General features: G+C 53.0%; 1 protein-coding gene across 4 annotated transcripts in view; it reads right to left on the minus strand.

The window, feature by feature from the left end:
• Positions 1-9,257: 9,257 nt before the first annotated feature.
• The window catches only part of LOC101083886 (myosin-13), a 70,856-nt gene continuing 64,952 nt past the window's right edge, over positions 9,258-15,161 (minus strand). For all 4 annotated transcript variants that reach the window (XM_045045311.1, XM_045045308.1, XM_045045310.1 and 1 more), the window contains 6 exons: positions 14,699-14,824; positions 14,245-14,415; positions 11,491-11,595; positions 11,307-11,402; positions 9,772-9,906; positions 9,258-9,368 (listed from right to left, as the gene is read on the minus strand). In XM_045045311.1, coding sequence (XP_044901246.1) covers positions 9,354-9,368; positions 9,772-9,906; positions 11,307-11,402; positions 11,491-11,595; positions 14,245-14,415; positions 14,699-14,824 — 648 coding nt within the window. In that variant the 3' untranslated portion in view covers positions 9,258-9,353. The remainder of the gene's footprint in view (positions 9,369-9,771; positions 9,907-11,306; positions 11,403-11,490; positions 11,596-14,244; positions 14,416-14,698; positions 14,825-15,161) is intronic.

A 15,161-nucleotide genomic window follows, 5' to 3' on the forward strand; every position in this document is an offset into this window, starting at 1 on the left:
TTTCACAGATGGGAAGACCGTATGGCTAGTGAGTCAGGGAGCTCTGAGCTCTAGCTCTCTGGCTGTCCTGAACAACCTGGGGGGTTTGAAGGTAGCAGGAGTGGTCATAGAACAAGTTGAGTATGGTGATCCAACCACCATAGAGGTCCCAGTGAATCCTATGTTTGGGGGGTGATGGGGTGGGACTCTGGAGCTGGGCTGTTAATCTTGCTGCGAGCAAGGGGATCACCCTTCATCCCGTCTCTGCCCAGCCATGGGATGCAGACTGCCCTGGGTAAGGGGGCATGGTCCTGGGTGAGGGGGCTTTCTTGGGTTAAGGTCAATTCCCGGTGGTAGTGGGGGAACCTAAGCAGAGAGCTGTCATCTCCCAGCTCTCTCAGTCGTGGTAGTGATGAATGCCTGGGTATGTGAAGGGGGATCCGAGAGGATCCTACTCTAGGGTCTGAGGCTCAAGATAGTTGACTACTTTAGTCTAGAGCTTGACTCCCAGTGAAAGGAGAGCTTCGCCTCTGGGGAATGAATGTAGCCAGGATGATAGGTCTGCGTGAGCTCTTATGAAACCCAGCAGTCTTCATTTTTTTTTTAAACAAAGCTCTTCTAGTGATTCTGAGAAATCTACTGGGCATGGTGAGTCCTAGCTCATGCCATATGCAATTCACCATGTCAGTTTCGCAATACTCAAGATGCGTCCTGTTCACTGATATGGGTCCACCGACCATGAACCTAGATGTCACAGAGAGTATCAGATTTTTTTTTTTAATATTTATCTATATTTTAGAGAGAGAGAGAGAGAGGCAGTGTGTGAGCAGGGGAGTGGCAGAGAGAGACAGAGACAGAATCCGAAGCAGGCTCCAGGCTCTGAGCTGTCAGCACAGAGCCTGATGCGGGGCTTGAACCCACGAACCATGAGATCATGACCTGAGCCGAAGTCGGATTAACCGACTGAGTCCCCCAGGCGCCCTGTCACATGGTTTTAAAAGCTTCCAAAGCCCTCGATTTCTGTACTTATCCCACGGCAACCCACGGACAAAAACATTTCACAGGTGAGCGCTGGTCTCCGGACAGCAGTGTGAGTAGAATCGCTCCAGATCTGTGCTTCTCAAATTTAATGTGCTCGAAAATCACCTGGAGGTCTTGTCAAGGGGCACATTTGGATTCGCTACGTCTGGGAGGGAAATTGTGCATTTCTAAGCCCCAAGCGATAGTGATGCTGTGGCACCACCTAGAATAGCAAGGCTTTAGACTACAGCCTGTTCTTTGTTGTCACGAACATCTACCTAAGTGTCTGAAGCTGGCAATCACGCTCCCATCCCCAGGCATCTTCTCCAGGCTAACTACGACCAGTTGCCTCAACTATCCTTCGGCCAGTCAGGTTTCCACATGCCAAGCTCTCCCACGCCGCACCCCCCAATTTCGGCTGGTCCCAGAGACGGTATCCACTCCCTGGCCCTCATCCTGCACTGTCTCTTCTCTCTTCGCCCCCTTTCCCCTCCTCTCTGCATTTGGAGCTGTTGCCTTCAGGATCTCCTAAGCTGGCTCCAGCCCCGGGGGGGATTTTCAGATTGCTCATGCTTCTGGGAAACTTTTTAGGCTAGAGGAAGGAAATCACTCCCGGGCTGGACAGAGCAGTATGCATCTGTCCGACCTGGACCAACGCCCTGGTGAGCTTCCTGCCCCCACAGCCCCCCTCCGAGGACTCCCGCCTACCCCCTCCGGAGTCACCCCAATTCAACACTTTGTTCTCTCTGCGGTCCCTTATCGCATCCTGGGGCCCTTGAGGGGCTGGAGGGTAGCGACAGAGCAGAAGAGGGGTCTTCCTCTGACCAGGCCAAGACGAAGCAGCCTTTGTGACTGAGTTGACAGTTTTGTGACACTCCTCCTACCACCCCGTGGTCTCCTGCTCAATCTCTTGGGACTGCCCAGAGCCAACTGCACTCCCGAAAAGCCAGCCTCCACCAGGGCTTTGTTTCAGAAGATCCCGTAAAATGTGTTCGCTGAGAAGGAACGGAATGGGGCCCGTCTCACGCCTGACCATCTCAGCAAGGATTCATCCGTCAAATTAGCAAAGAGTTTGCCCCATCCCAGGGGCATTAAACTCACAGGTAGATAACCGTAAGAAATTACAAGCTTCACAGAGAAATGAAGACTCAGAAATTAGAAATTCCTTTTCATTTACCCTGACCATAGGCCTGTCAGACACATCCATATGTTTTCACAAGGCTAGGATCAGTACAGATATATTGTCTTTTGTTTAATTTCTTTTTTTTTTTTTAAGCAGAGAGAGAGAACTTTCTTTTTTAATTTTTATTTATTTTTGAGAGACAGACAGACAGGCAGAGCATGAGCAGGGGGAGGGGCAGAGAGAGAGGGAGACACAGAATCCGAAGCAGGTTCCAGGCTCTGAGCTGCCAGCACAGAACCCGATGCGGGGCTCAAACCCAAGAACCGTGAGATCATGACTTGAGCCAAAGTTCATCGTCCAACTGACTGAGCCACCCAGGCCCCCCTTGATTAATTTCTTTTAGCAAATACATTAATATATGCATCTCAATGTAGCCATATGTTGTTTGTGCTTTTGTTTTTTTTAACCCTCATATTTATATATATCATATATATCATATATGATATATATATCATATATATAACCCTCCCAAGTAATCCTAGACCAGCACCGGGGTTGCAAGCTCGAACCCCACGACTGACTGGCTGTGTGACCTCAGGCCAGTTCTTAACCTCTCTGAGCCACAGCTGTAAAATGAAAATCAAGTAAGAGGCTGTAGAAGAGGCGTCTTGTCAGAAACGAGGCGAGGCACGTAAAACTCTTTTAAAAACTGTCTGGCGCATAAAAAGAGCTCAGTTAATGTTAGCGGGTCTTATTCTAATGTATTCCCATGAATGCCGGCCGTCCTCTGTTACTGAGCGTTTTGGGTTATTTGGAATGGTTTTCTTATAAAAGCGCTGTTATGGGCAGTCATCCTTTCTGGCAACGCGTGCGGACTGCTTCATCCACCCCAGAACACCCTGAGACGGTGAAGAGCTGGAGGGCCCCTGATTTGCGTGGTGGAGAGAAACCCGCGCTGGCGGGGCCCCCAGAAGATGTGCTGTGCGTTCGTGGCGGGCCCGGAGACAGCGCGTGAGGCAGGTGAGAATCAGGAGACTCTCAGCGGAGCAGCTGACATTTCAGATACATTTGGACCGTCTCCCAGAGGAAGGCACTTCGCACACTTGTTCTCTGTTTCACGACCGCGTTCCCGGGGCTCAGAGAGGCTCCTGGCTTGTTCCACAGCCTCTGTCAGTTCCCCGCTGAATGCAGGACGACGGTGGCCCCGCCTGCCTGCCTGTGGTGGGTTCAGATCCTGATCTGGGTCCAGATGTTTTGTCTGGCCCCACCCAGACCTCTCCTTCCTGACTCATGGGACGGGAAGCTCCCGGGGGGCGGCGGGGCAGAGCCTCTGAGTCTTTCTCCCGCGTCGGCAGTGAGAGGCCCTGCATGGAATTCAGGTCACTGGCGGGGGTGGGGGAAGAAAGGACGTTCTGTGATGAGAAGCTAGACTCTTCCCAGGAGTGTGTGGAGGGGGGAGAGATGTCTGCTGGGTCCGCCTGCTAGCTGGTCCGACAGCGAGTGAGGGAAGATCTGGATATATCCTCTAACTCGGAGGCTGAGGTTAGCAGCAGTGACTCTTTGGTGGAAGGAAATGAGCAGGGACAAGCAAAGCGAGGAAGGGAAGGGAAACGTTCACCGGCGTTCCTACATGGCCCACTTTGTGCCGGGTTCACAGCCGTGGTGCAGACGCGCCCACACAGCGGCCCTGTGGAAAGGTGCCATCAGCCCAATTCCAAAAGTGGGGAGCAGACTCAACAGAGCCCACAGCCACGCGCTGGTGAGCCCTCATCCTGGACGGTGGTGTTCTTCTCCAAGCTTCTTCCTCGGGGAGCAGGAACCTCTCCTAATAGGAGGATTAAGGCACACCCCTTCTCGCTCTCTCGGTTCGTGGGGTCCGGGTAGGGCTGACCCCCATGACTCCCACCTGACCAGTCTAAGCTCCCACCCTCCTCCAGCTGCCTCCTGACAGGGCCCTGGGCCATCAGAGCCAGCCACAGACAGCCCTGGGTCGTTCTCAAAGAAAGAGAATTTCTTTGCTTTCGGCTGCCAGCATTTTTTTTTTTTTAATTTTTTTTTCAACGTTTTTTTTTAAATTTATTTTTGGGACAGAGAGAAACACAGCATGAACGGGGGAGGGGCAGAGAGAGAGGGAGACACAGCATCGGAAACAGGCTCCAGGCTCCGAGCCATCAGCCCAGAGCCTGACGCGGGGCTTGAACTCCCGGACCGCGAGATCGTGACCTGGCCGAAGTCGGACGCCTAACCGACTGCGCCACCCAGGCGCCCCTCGGCTGCCAGCTTAAGATTCAAAGATATAGGATCAAAGTGTGGCTGTTTTGGAGTCACAAAGGGGCAGCCTTCTTGGGAATAAAGTTAATTTAGAGGAACGCAGAAATGAGAGATGGAAAGAAAGAGGAAAATAAGAAATCATCTGAAAACCGAGCCTCCACCACATATCGGCGCATCCAGGCAGCTTGAAGATTGACTACCCCCAGAATTTTCATTTAGGTGAGCCGATAAATCTTCGTTTTTGCTGGACACCCGAAGCTGACTTCCCGTCAGAGGGTAATGAATTCTCACGACCAGGGCAGAGCACTGGAATTAGGACTGGGCCGGGAGGGTCCACGTTCCTTCTTGTTCTTGGTGCCTCACTCTGCAGGATGTAAACCCTTGTCTCTGAAAAGACCTCTCAATTTGCTGCCTTGTATAGGCCGACCTCGTCCCGCTAGGTGGGAGGCTGGTGGGGAGGGAGGTCTGGCCCTACAAACCCCGATACCTGCACGTACAGAATTGCAGATTGCTTTTTACCTGGATTTCATTGGTTCCACCTCACTCTGGTGAACGTTTAACAAGCGAACAAACAAAAAAGCTCTGTTCCGTTTCTGTGGTGTAAATATTTCCACCGGGGCCAATGCCAAGCTGCCAACCTGACATCAGTGAATGTGGGTGCAGGAGTAAATGTAAGGAGCACCGCGTTAAATAGTATTCCCACCATGGAGTTGTAATAGTTGTGAATAACCGTAAGATGATAAGAAGTAGGGATACTCAGCCAGTTATGCTTCCGACTTCAGCTCAGGTCATAATCTCCCGGTTCGTGAGTTCAAGCCCCACATCGGGCTCCATGCTGACCGTGTGGAGCCTGCTTGGGATTCTCTCTCTCCCTCTCTCTCTCTGCCCATCCCCCGCTTCCAGTCTCTCTCTCATTCTCTCTCTCTTCCCAAATAAACATTAAATTGCCTTTGCTTTTCATATATTTTATCCCCTTATAAGTTTATACAACTTAATTTTTAAAGTTAAAGATTTTTTAATGTTTATTTACTGTTGAGAGAGACAGAATGTGAGCGGGAGAGGGGCAGAGAGGGAGACACAAAATCCCAAGCAGGCTCCAGGCTCTGGGCTGTCAGCAGAGCCCCACGCAGGGCTCGAACTCCTGGACAGAGAGATCATAACCTGAGTGGCAGTCAGATCCTCAATCTACTGAGCCACTCACGCACCCCTTGTTCTGGTTTAAATTCTTTAAAAAGGGTGGTGGGTGGAGGGGGGGTGGGGGGGGGCTGAGAACCTGGAAGCAATCCTGAAAGCTTGATTTTGGTGAGGGTCTGTACCAGGTTGAAGTGAAACTGAATGTGTAATTAACTATCTGGATGGAATTTATGATCCAAAGATGTCCGTGGGCAAAGCCAGGTAGCACTCTGTAAAAGGAGATTGCCAAGTGCAGGAAGCCCCTCCAGAGAGTCCTGGGGATGGGGCAGGGAGGACACTGAGGAAGTGGGCCTAAGCATCCCCTCCTGTTGCAATTTTTGGAACACCTTGGACTTTTCACCTTTGTTCCTTGCAGCTTGTGAATTACACCACCACCACCTCCTGGAACACACCCTTCTACTTTGCACTGAAATAGAGATAATGTTGCATCTTCTAGCTGAATAGCCAGTCCTGCAGTAAACAGTTTAACTGTGTCAGGGCCGATCATCATTCTTTGAAAACAACTCCTTGTAACCTTGTGGTTTTTGCCTTTATGAGCCTGTTGATTCTGCTAGGCTGGCGTGCCTCCCGGATTTCAATCCTAAAACCTCAAATAAACGCTCTGGTTCCTTTGCAGCCTCTTCTTGGTCCGCGACTCTTCCTGGTCGTGGTCTGCTGGTTCTGCTCCGGAGGAGGGTCTGGGAGCCCTGAAATAGGTGTGCGGGGGCCATAGGTGAAATAGGTCTTGTGTCGGGCAGCAGTCCAGCAGGAGGTAGAGGGCACGTCCACATTAGCATGATGTGAGGTTTTCCGGAGATGCGCTTTACAGAGGTGCGGTTAGGTACCCAGACACAGTAGGGGTGCAGCTGGACTCCAGGCCCGATAACCTCCGGGTTCCGGGACCCTGGGTGTGAATGTGCAGGCATTGGGGGCTTGAGGACCAGTCACCGGAGATGGGGACAGAGGGGGCTGGAGAGAGTGGCACGTCTGCTCAGAAATGAGACCTTTCCCTGCGGATCTGCAGGGAGGGACCCAGGGAACAAACACTCTTGACCTCACTCTCCTCCTTCCTTCTGCGTTTCTATCTCAACGTGGCATTGGCTGGACCCGCTCATAAGCCAGAGGGGAAGGAAGCTGGCCATTTTCAGCCTCTCCAGGAGACCGCAGAAAAGTGGAGGGGTCTGAAGGTCAAATGGCACCGGTCTTGACCTTGGGTATCTCGCCGAGTCGTGGACACCCTGATCCTCTGTCTTGGGGTTAGGAAAAGGGCCGAGGAACACGGCTTTTGGAACCACCCTGGGCCACCTTTATCCCAAAGGCATTCAGGATCTGGTCACCTCCCCTGCTAGGGGCAGCAGGCTGTTTCTGAAGGTGCACTGCCCTCCACCCTGGGGCCAATCCTGCTTTTCCAGCCTGGCAAAGCTTCCTGGCATGAGGAGAAGGGGTCTGGGGGGCAGACCCCTGGCAGTGGTCCCAGCCTTTGTTGCCAGAGGCATCGCCAGGAACCGCTGGTTGGTGCTCGCCCTGCATCTCGAGATTCTACAGGGGCCTCTTCCATGGACACTCAGATGAGGGAGCCCTTTCCTGGGGGATCCTCAGGGACTGTAAGACCTTCTCGCTAATCTGAATTTTCTCATCTGCGAAACTGTGGAGGGCCTGGACCAGATGATCCTGGTTCCGAAGGATACCTCCAGCGCTCCGAATGTCTAATGTCTGGGAGTGGAGTCTCAAGGTCATTCCCATGATGGCAAGTGTGTCCTTCTACAGCCAGGAGGTGGCAGCAAAGCCCTGTAGGCTAGGGGGAGGTTCTGCTCTCCAAAGCAGGGTTTGGTGGTTGGGCTTCTAGACTGAACAATAGTAATCAATGATAATGGCAACAATGTCATTATCGTTGCCACTATTGTGAGCAAATAGCAGCAGTGCCTCCTGAGGTTCACTCTGTACTGTGCAGGTGAGGAAACTCCTCTCACAGTATCACATAGGAATTTTCCAACAACCCCATCCTGTCCGTGGGTATAGTGCCAAGACTTCCAGCCCCATGTTGAGGCTCAGGGACATTACCTGACTTGCCCAAGGACTTCCAGAAAGCAGGACACGCCAAGACAGGAACGCACACTTTGGTCCTGTGCACTCTCTATGTCACTGCACGGGAGACCCGAGGCGAGGAACTTTGTGCCACCCTCTTGGTTTTTCCAGAGAGTTAGAGGGGTCAGAGGGGCTGAACCAAAGAGTCTGAGTGAGGCTCTCCCTGGAATTTGGTAAGGAGATGCCGGGAAATAAAACTCAACACAGGAGCCTCTTTTTTCTTATTCCAGTCCTTAGAAAAGAACTTTCTTAAAATTTTTTTTTTTTATTCTCATCAGGACATACTTGGTGTCTAGGTATGGAAGATTCTCATTCATTCATGCATCCCTTCATTCAAGGACCAGGATTCTGATGTAGTGTAAGACATTGGAATGCACTGGGAAGGGTATAGGAACGTTCTTTCTTTTTAACTCGGAAATCTTGGGGCCCAGAGCTTGGATGTGGGGACCTGAGTAAGTGCAGACGTGTGGGGGTGGCTCATCGTTGGGGGGAGCCTCGAGTAAACTGGGGAATGTTGGAGCCCATGGGGATTCTGTTGGTTTTTTTTTTAATTTTTTAATGTTTATTTATTTTTGACAGAGAGAGAGAGACAGACAGAGCATAAGCAGGGGATGGGCAGAGAGAGAGGAAGACACAGAATCTGAAGCAGGCTCCAGGCTCTGAGCTGTCAGCACAGAGCCCGACGCGGGGCTCGAACTCACAGAGCGCGAGATCATGACCTGAGCAGAAGTTGGACACTCAACCGACTGAGCTACCCAGGGGCCCCTATTGGGATGTCAGAAGGGAATGGAATTCTAAAGGAATTTTTTTGATGACCCTCCTCCCCAACGCCTGCACGGTGTAATTAAGTCCTCAAACCAGCGGAAGCCCCTTAGAGACACAGCCCAACCCCAGACTGTTGTCCGTCTGGTCCCAAGTCTTACACTCCACCCATGTCTTGAGGCTTACCCCTCCCCACTGTGATGACGGGTCCCTGGAATGCTAACTGTGTGCCAGGATCTAGATCAAGGGTGCTTCTTCATTATCTTATTTACTTCTCAAAATAACCCTATAAAGTACATTGTTACACCCCCATTTTATACGCCAGGTAGCTGAGGCTTAAAGTCATGAAGTGACTTGCCCCAAATCACCAAGCTAGTTAGTGACGGGGCAGGTGGGCACCCTGGGGTGGCTCTTACCACCACATCACGTGCCTACGTGGAGGCAAAACCCACCGTGTGAGACTATGTGCTGTGCGGTGAGTCTGAAGAACTGTGATCTCATCTTCTCAACACTGGACAAGCCGTAGCCTGTCTGCAACACTTCTAGATACGAGGGCATCAATATTGGCCTGATCTGGCTGGCTTGTTTCGTGGCTTGAATGGAAAGGAAAACAAACATGCACATGTAAATGCTGGAGACGAACAAACTCGTTCTGTGTGTTTGCATTGCTATCATTACTCTTATTGGGAGGGCTGGACTGGGGCTGCTTTCTGGGGGCCTTGAGAATGACCTCAGTTTCCTTGTCTGCAGAATTGAGGAGGTTGGGCCCTTACTTCTTTATATGCACAGCAGGCTCTTAAACCACCCCGAGCAAGCAGAATGGATGAACACACAGAGCCGGAGAGACGAGGAGTCAGGAGATTTTATTCCTCACAACATTGTGCCTCCCGCCACCGCCCATCTCCTGAGGCGTCCCATGGCAATGGGCGTCCGGAAGGCCTCATTCTTCCATCTTCTGTGCGAAAAAAACAATTAGGGAACGAGTCAAACCAAAGGCAAGGTGGACTGTTGCCTTCATGTGGAACAGCCGGAAAGGCACGAAAAAGATTATGGAGTGGCATGGTTTCCCCCTTGCACGTCATAAAAACAAAGCCGGGAGCCCCTGAAGATGGGCGAGCCCCCCCGAGAAAGTAGAGGCTTCCTGGGCAGTGCTTCTTACCACAAAGAGGGACGGGGATGATTACGTGTCTGGCCCCCTTGTCCCCCTCTGCCCCATGAGCCTGGAGCCACCGGGGGCCTGGCCAAGGTGTGGCATCTGTGAGTTCAGGGCCAGCAGCGGGGAAGAGGCTGCAGCCTACGTCCTCCACACTCTCCCTGGGGTGCTCCCCTGGTCCTGGTCTCGGGACGTCTGCTCTCACCTGGCTCCCCACATCTCGGCTCTTGGCCCGGAGCTTGTTGACCTGGGACTCTGCAATGTCGGCCCTCTCCTCCGCCTCCTCCAGCTCGTGCTGGACCCTCCGGCACTTGGACATCTGTGTGTTGGCCTGCTCCTCCTGTGGAAGAGAGAGGGGCTAGAGGCTGAGGAAGCCCTTCACTCTGGCTCTGAGGCTCCCAGTCCCTGCGGGGCCTTGGGGGACACTCCCAGCCCCTGATGGCCGATGCTGTCTGATCACCTCGAGGGTGATGCTGTCCTAGGACCCCCGCCTGTCCCCTCATGTCCCTACTCTGTGCTAACACCCCCACTGGAGCTCTTTGGCGGGGACCCAGTCCCGAGTCCTCCCGAGGCACCTGGAAGGTCAGAGGCCAGTAGCCCAACCCCACCCCCACCCCTGCCCTGGCCTCCTCCAGCCCTTGTCTGCCTGTGGCCTGGCCACCGTGCACGTCTGTCAAGGGCGATCTGAGGGCCTCCTGGGAAGTCCTGCTGCGACCGTGCTAATCCAATGGGTACAAATCCCTCCCCCATTTAATCAGTTCAGATCTGCTTCCTTGCCGTCAGGATGGAACCGCCAGCCCCTTGGGCACGGAGGAAGACAGGACAAGGAGAGAAACCATATATGCTCAGTCATTTGTCGACAGCAGGGTCTCCCCAATTTTGTTCCTCAGGACACCAGTCTGGTGGGCTGCTCTACATATAATAAAAGGTTCTGGGGTACTGGGTGGGTCAGGTCAGGATCTTGCAGTTCGTGGGTTCAAGCCCCATGTCGGGCTCTGTGCTGACAGCTCAGAGCCTGGAGCCTGCTTCAGATTGTGTGCCCCCCCCCACCCCACCTCTGTGCCTCCCCAGCTCATGCTCTGTCTCTCTTTCTCTCAAGAATAAATAAACATTAAAAAAAAAAAGGTTCCGAGTTCCACTAAGGGTGAGCCACACTACGTTCTAGAATATTCTGTCCACTTTGAAGGGTGCATTTCACGTCACCTAAAAAATCTGAGAAATACTTGAAAGCAACCAGTTCAACTCTGTTTAACCTAGAGTTTCCAAAACTATTTCTATAAAATAAAAAGTACCCCCCTTTGCCCTCCCCCTGCCCCCCACCGAAGGTTCCTGTTAGTAACTTCCCTTAGGTCTATCTGATCAGGGTGGTGGGTGGCAATTAGAGAGGGCAGGAAGGATAAGGCCCTGGGGACCAGGGATGGGGGCAAGGGGGGATGCTGTGAACCGGGGTAGGGGGGTTTAAGGTGAGGCTGTGGGGTACGCTGAGCTGGCTGGGGTGTCAGGGCAAAGTGAGGCCGGCAGGGTGGGGATAGGGGATAAAACGAGGGGGCTGGCCTCGAGACTGAGGCGGGAGGCACCCAGGAGGTGCAGCTGGGGTTTGGGGGACAGGCTTGTTTGACACAAACCAGGGGAGGGAGGAAGGGCAGGTGTCCCTGAGTCGGCAACCTACAAATAAAACCCCAGGCCTCTGGCTCCATGGGCGTGGCCCAGGGCTGGGGGTGCTGGGGCCCCCCTACTCACAGCCTCCTCGGCCTGCCTCTTGTACGCCTTCACTTTGGCCTGAAGCTTGTCCACCAGGTCCTGGAGCCTAAGGATGTTCTTGCGGTCCTCCTCAGCCTGCGAACACAGCGCCGTGCCAGGGTCCCCCAGACCCTCCTCTGCTCCCGAGGGGGCCGGCGCTCGCGGAGGCTTTGGAGCCCCTTACCTGGTACGTCATTTCCTTGACTTTGCGCTCATATTTGTGAGCCCCCTTCAGAGCTTCGGCCCCCCTCTTCTGCTCGGCGTCCAGCTCACTTTCCAGCTCCCGCACCTGGGTTTGGGGGGGAGAGAGCACAGCATCCGGGTCGGAGCCTCTGTGCTTCTCCCAGACATGCGTGAGTGGGGGGCATTTTCGGGAAAACTCGGATCCTCTGATGATAGTTTGTAAAAATGTCTCCTCCTCGTGCTCGGGAACCACATTTTTAATTTATTTTTAGTTATTTTTTTAAAATGTTTATTTTTGAGAGAGAGAGAGAAACAGAGCATGAGCGGGGGAGGAGCAGAAGAGAGAGGGAGACACAGAATCTGAAACAGGCTCCAGGCTCTGAGCTGTCAGCACAGAGCCCGAGTGGGGCTCGAACCCACAATCTGTGAGGTCACGACCTGAGCCGAAGTCAGAGGATCAGCTGACTGAGGCACCCAGGCACCCCACTCAGGAACCACACTTTGGTCACAAGGCCACCACGGTCTGTGCAGTGGCTTTGTGCAAACGATAGCAAGATGCCCTCCTTGGGCAGTGACAGCTCTTAGGGGCACACGGCTGGGCTATCAAGCCGGGCTCTGCATAAGATGCCTCTTTCTGTGGGGCCAGCAGCCCGGTGAGGCCTGTGCTCTGGCCCCGACTTGTCCCCGCGGGCGAAGCCGGCAACGACCATCTGGGGTGGCCCTGATTCCTGGTTAATGAGAATGTGCGGGTCATGGTGAGAGCCTGGGCCAGGAACGGTCTGGGTGTGTTGAAGGGCCTGGTCCAGCTGATTGATGCTGAGCAGGTCAGGGGCTGCTCCTGAGAATGAGTTCTTACGTGTCTAGGATGGACATTATAATTCCTTCCCCACTTACCTCAAATGTGGGGATCAATTAGACAAACGAGGGGCGCCTGGGTGGCTCAGCTGGTTAAGCGTCCGACTCTTGGTTTCCGCTCGGGTCATGATCTTACCGAGTCCCGCATCGGGCTCTGTTCTAACAGTGTGGAGCCTACTTGGGATTCTGGCTTTCTCGTCTCTCTCTGCCCCTCCCCCACTGTGCTCTCTGAGTCTCTCTCTCTCTCAATTAAACTTAAAAAAATATCAAAGTATGTGCAAGTATGTTTGACAAAGCGCTACATAGGTGTTGTTCATTTCATAGCTGCCTCTGCCTTTCCTGAAGTCGTGAGAGGATAAGTCAGCCACTGAGAACACAGGTCACTAACTAGCCCCGACTCCACAGTCCAGGGACCGTGGCGGCCAGCCCCCGGGAATCCCAGCGGCCACAGACGGGCGCAGCTCAGGCCTTGTGGACTCACCACGTCAACCTTGAAATCCACCAGTGGAACGGGGTAACTCTGGGCACTGTCCCAAAACAGATCCCTGGGACTCCTGGCCACCCCGCAAGCTCTGGGAAGCTGCTTTCCATTAGGTTCTACAAAACGCGAGTGCTCCTGGCAGTGCTCTTGTGGCCTCTGTGAGGTTTACAGAACTAAAGATAACTGGGTGGCTGATTTTGGAGGCCAGTCGAGATGCCTCGTGTGCGAGGGGAGGCTGGCCGAGGAGGGCTCCCCGCCAACCCAGGAATCAAAGAATCATGGAGGATGGCATGGGATCTAATCCCTCCCTCAGTGGAGGGATCCGTGAGAAGGACAGACCTAAATTCACTTAACACTGTATGACTGAGAATAATTAAAAAGAAGCATTTAAAGAATTTTGGAGGACAGTGCTTAGCGCAGAGCCTGATGCGGGGCTTGAACTCACAAACCATGAGGTCATAACCTGAGCAGAAATCAAGAGTCCAATGCTCAATTGACTGAGCCACCTAGGCGCCCCCTGGTGTTGACTTTTGTTACTCACATGTCCACAGCTGCCTCGTTTTTAGCCAAAAGATCCTTTTTACAGCGTGTATGTGCTGGTGACCACATCCTTGGGAGGCTGGCATGAAGACTGACCGCATTTGAGGCCCTTCCCTGCTGGGAGAGGTCATCTCCTTCCCTTTGCCAGCCCCTCCCGCCCTTCCCCACCTGCGTTTCCATTTCCTCCCTCTGGGACAACGGGGACTTTCTACAAACTCCCCCCAAACCCCAGCCCTTTTCCAGCACTTCGACTGGTAGTGGAGCCCATTTTCAAAACAAAAGAAACAAGAACCATCACAAGTCTAAAGGGAGAAGCAATGGGTACAGGAAACCAAAGGAGAAATTAGCAAAGAAAGGAAAACAAACACAAAGAAGCTCCCAGATAATGAAAGAGCAGGAATCCCTTGGGCAAGGTGGTGAATTTTCCTGCGGGCATTGGTTGGGGGGGGGAGGGGGAGGAGGGGAGTGGGGGGAGCGCCAGTCTAGGAAGGAGCACAGTGTTGTGGACTGTGTTGGGACTGGGAGAGCTGGAAAGGAACAGGAGCCAGAGGTAAAGAGACACTATAGACTTTAGGTAGGTCGGGCCACTGCTCACCAAAGTGGAGGCTGGCCCCAAATGGGGCTCCCACCAAATAAGTGATTTTAAGAATGTGCAGTATATTCCCCCTTATTTCCGTGGGTCCCGGTTCCCATGAAAACAGGACGTGAACATTTGCAAGTGTCATTACCCCGAAGCTACCGAGGCATAAGCCTTGTAAAGTGGGTGGGGCTGTGTGTTGGGCTGTGGGAAGCAGCGAATGTCTGGACCGCGGCTGTGCCCCAGGTGGCGAAATCCGGTATCACTTGGAGAGCCAGAGTCCTCTCCAGCCGCCTCCCTACCCGGTTCTCCAGTTTCTGGATCTGCTTCTTCCCGCCCTTCAGGGCCAGCTGCTCGGCCTCGTCCAGACGGTGCTGAAGGTCCTTCACCGTCTGTTCCAGGTTCTTCTTCATCCGCTCCAGGTGGGCGCTGGTGTCCTGCTCCTTCTTCAGCTCCTCGGCCATCATGGCCGCCTGATTAAGCGCATGGAAAGTATCAGTGGGCCACCTGGCATCCCTACCCGGCGCACGGGGAGGATGCCGTCAAGGTCAATACTGAGCGTGTTGGTCCTGCCTCCCTCATTCAGTCTGCACCACGAGGCACCTCCTCCCCACGTTGTCTCTGCGCAGGCTTCATCTCATTCCCTCTGCTGACGGCAGGTCAGCTGGAGACGAAACCCACTTGCCTGGTCTCGGCTTAGAAGCCCCTTCCCCACCAAGCCAAGCACTTGCTCTGAAAAAAAGGAACGGAGCTCACATCCGTGATGGCCTTCTTGGCCTTCTCCTCCGCGTTTCTGGACTCCTGCATCGAGTTCTCCACCTCCGCCTGGCACTGAGCTATGTCGGCTTCCAGTTTTTTCTTGGTATTTATCAGGCTCGTGTTCTATAAAAAGAATCAGATGCCAGAGGTATAGGCTGTATTTGGACGCTCGAAACAACCGAGAGGGAGAAAGTTGGGTGGGGAAGGAAACACATCACGATCGTGTTTCTTATTTCCCACACGGGGATTTGCTGGATGCTCTATTATTCTTGACCGAACACAAGGTCCTGAAACAGACGCAAGAACTGCACATAAAATAATTGGTTAAATGATACAAGTAGATTTTCCCATAAATGAGGAAGAATAGATTATTCAGTAAGAGTTGTTGGAGCAAAGAAAGGATGGGTAGACATAAGTATATAAAATGTGAAATTTGTTTGTTTTTTTTTTTGAGGGGGGT

Source organism: Felis catus, chromosome E1 (genome assembly GCF_018350175.1).
Source record: "Felis catus isolate Fca126 chromosome E1, F.catus_Fca126_mat1.0, whole genome shotgun sequence".
NCBI classification, from domain to species: Eukaryota; Metazoa; Chordata; class Mammalia; order Carnivora; family Felidae; genus Felis; species Felis catus.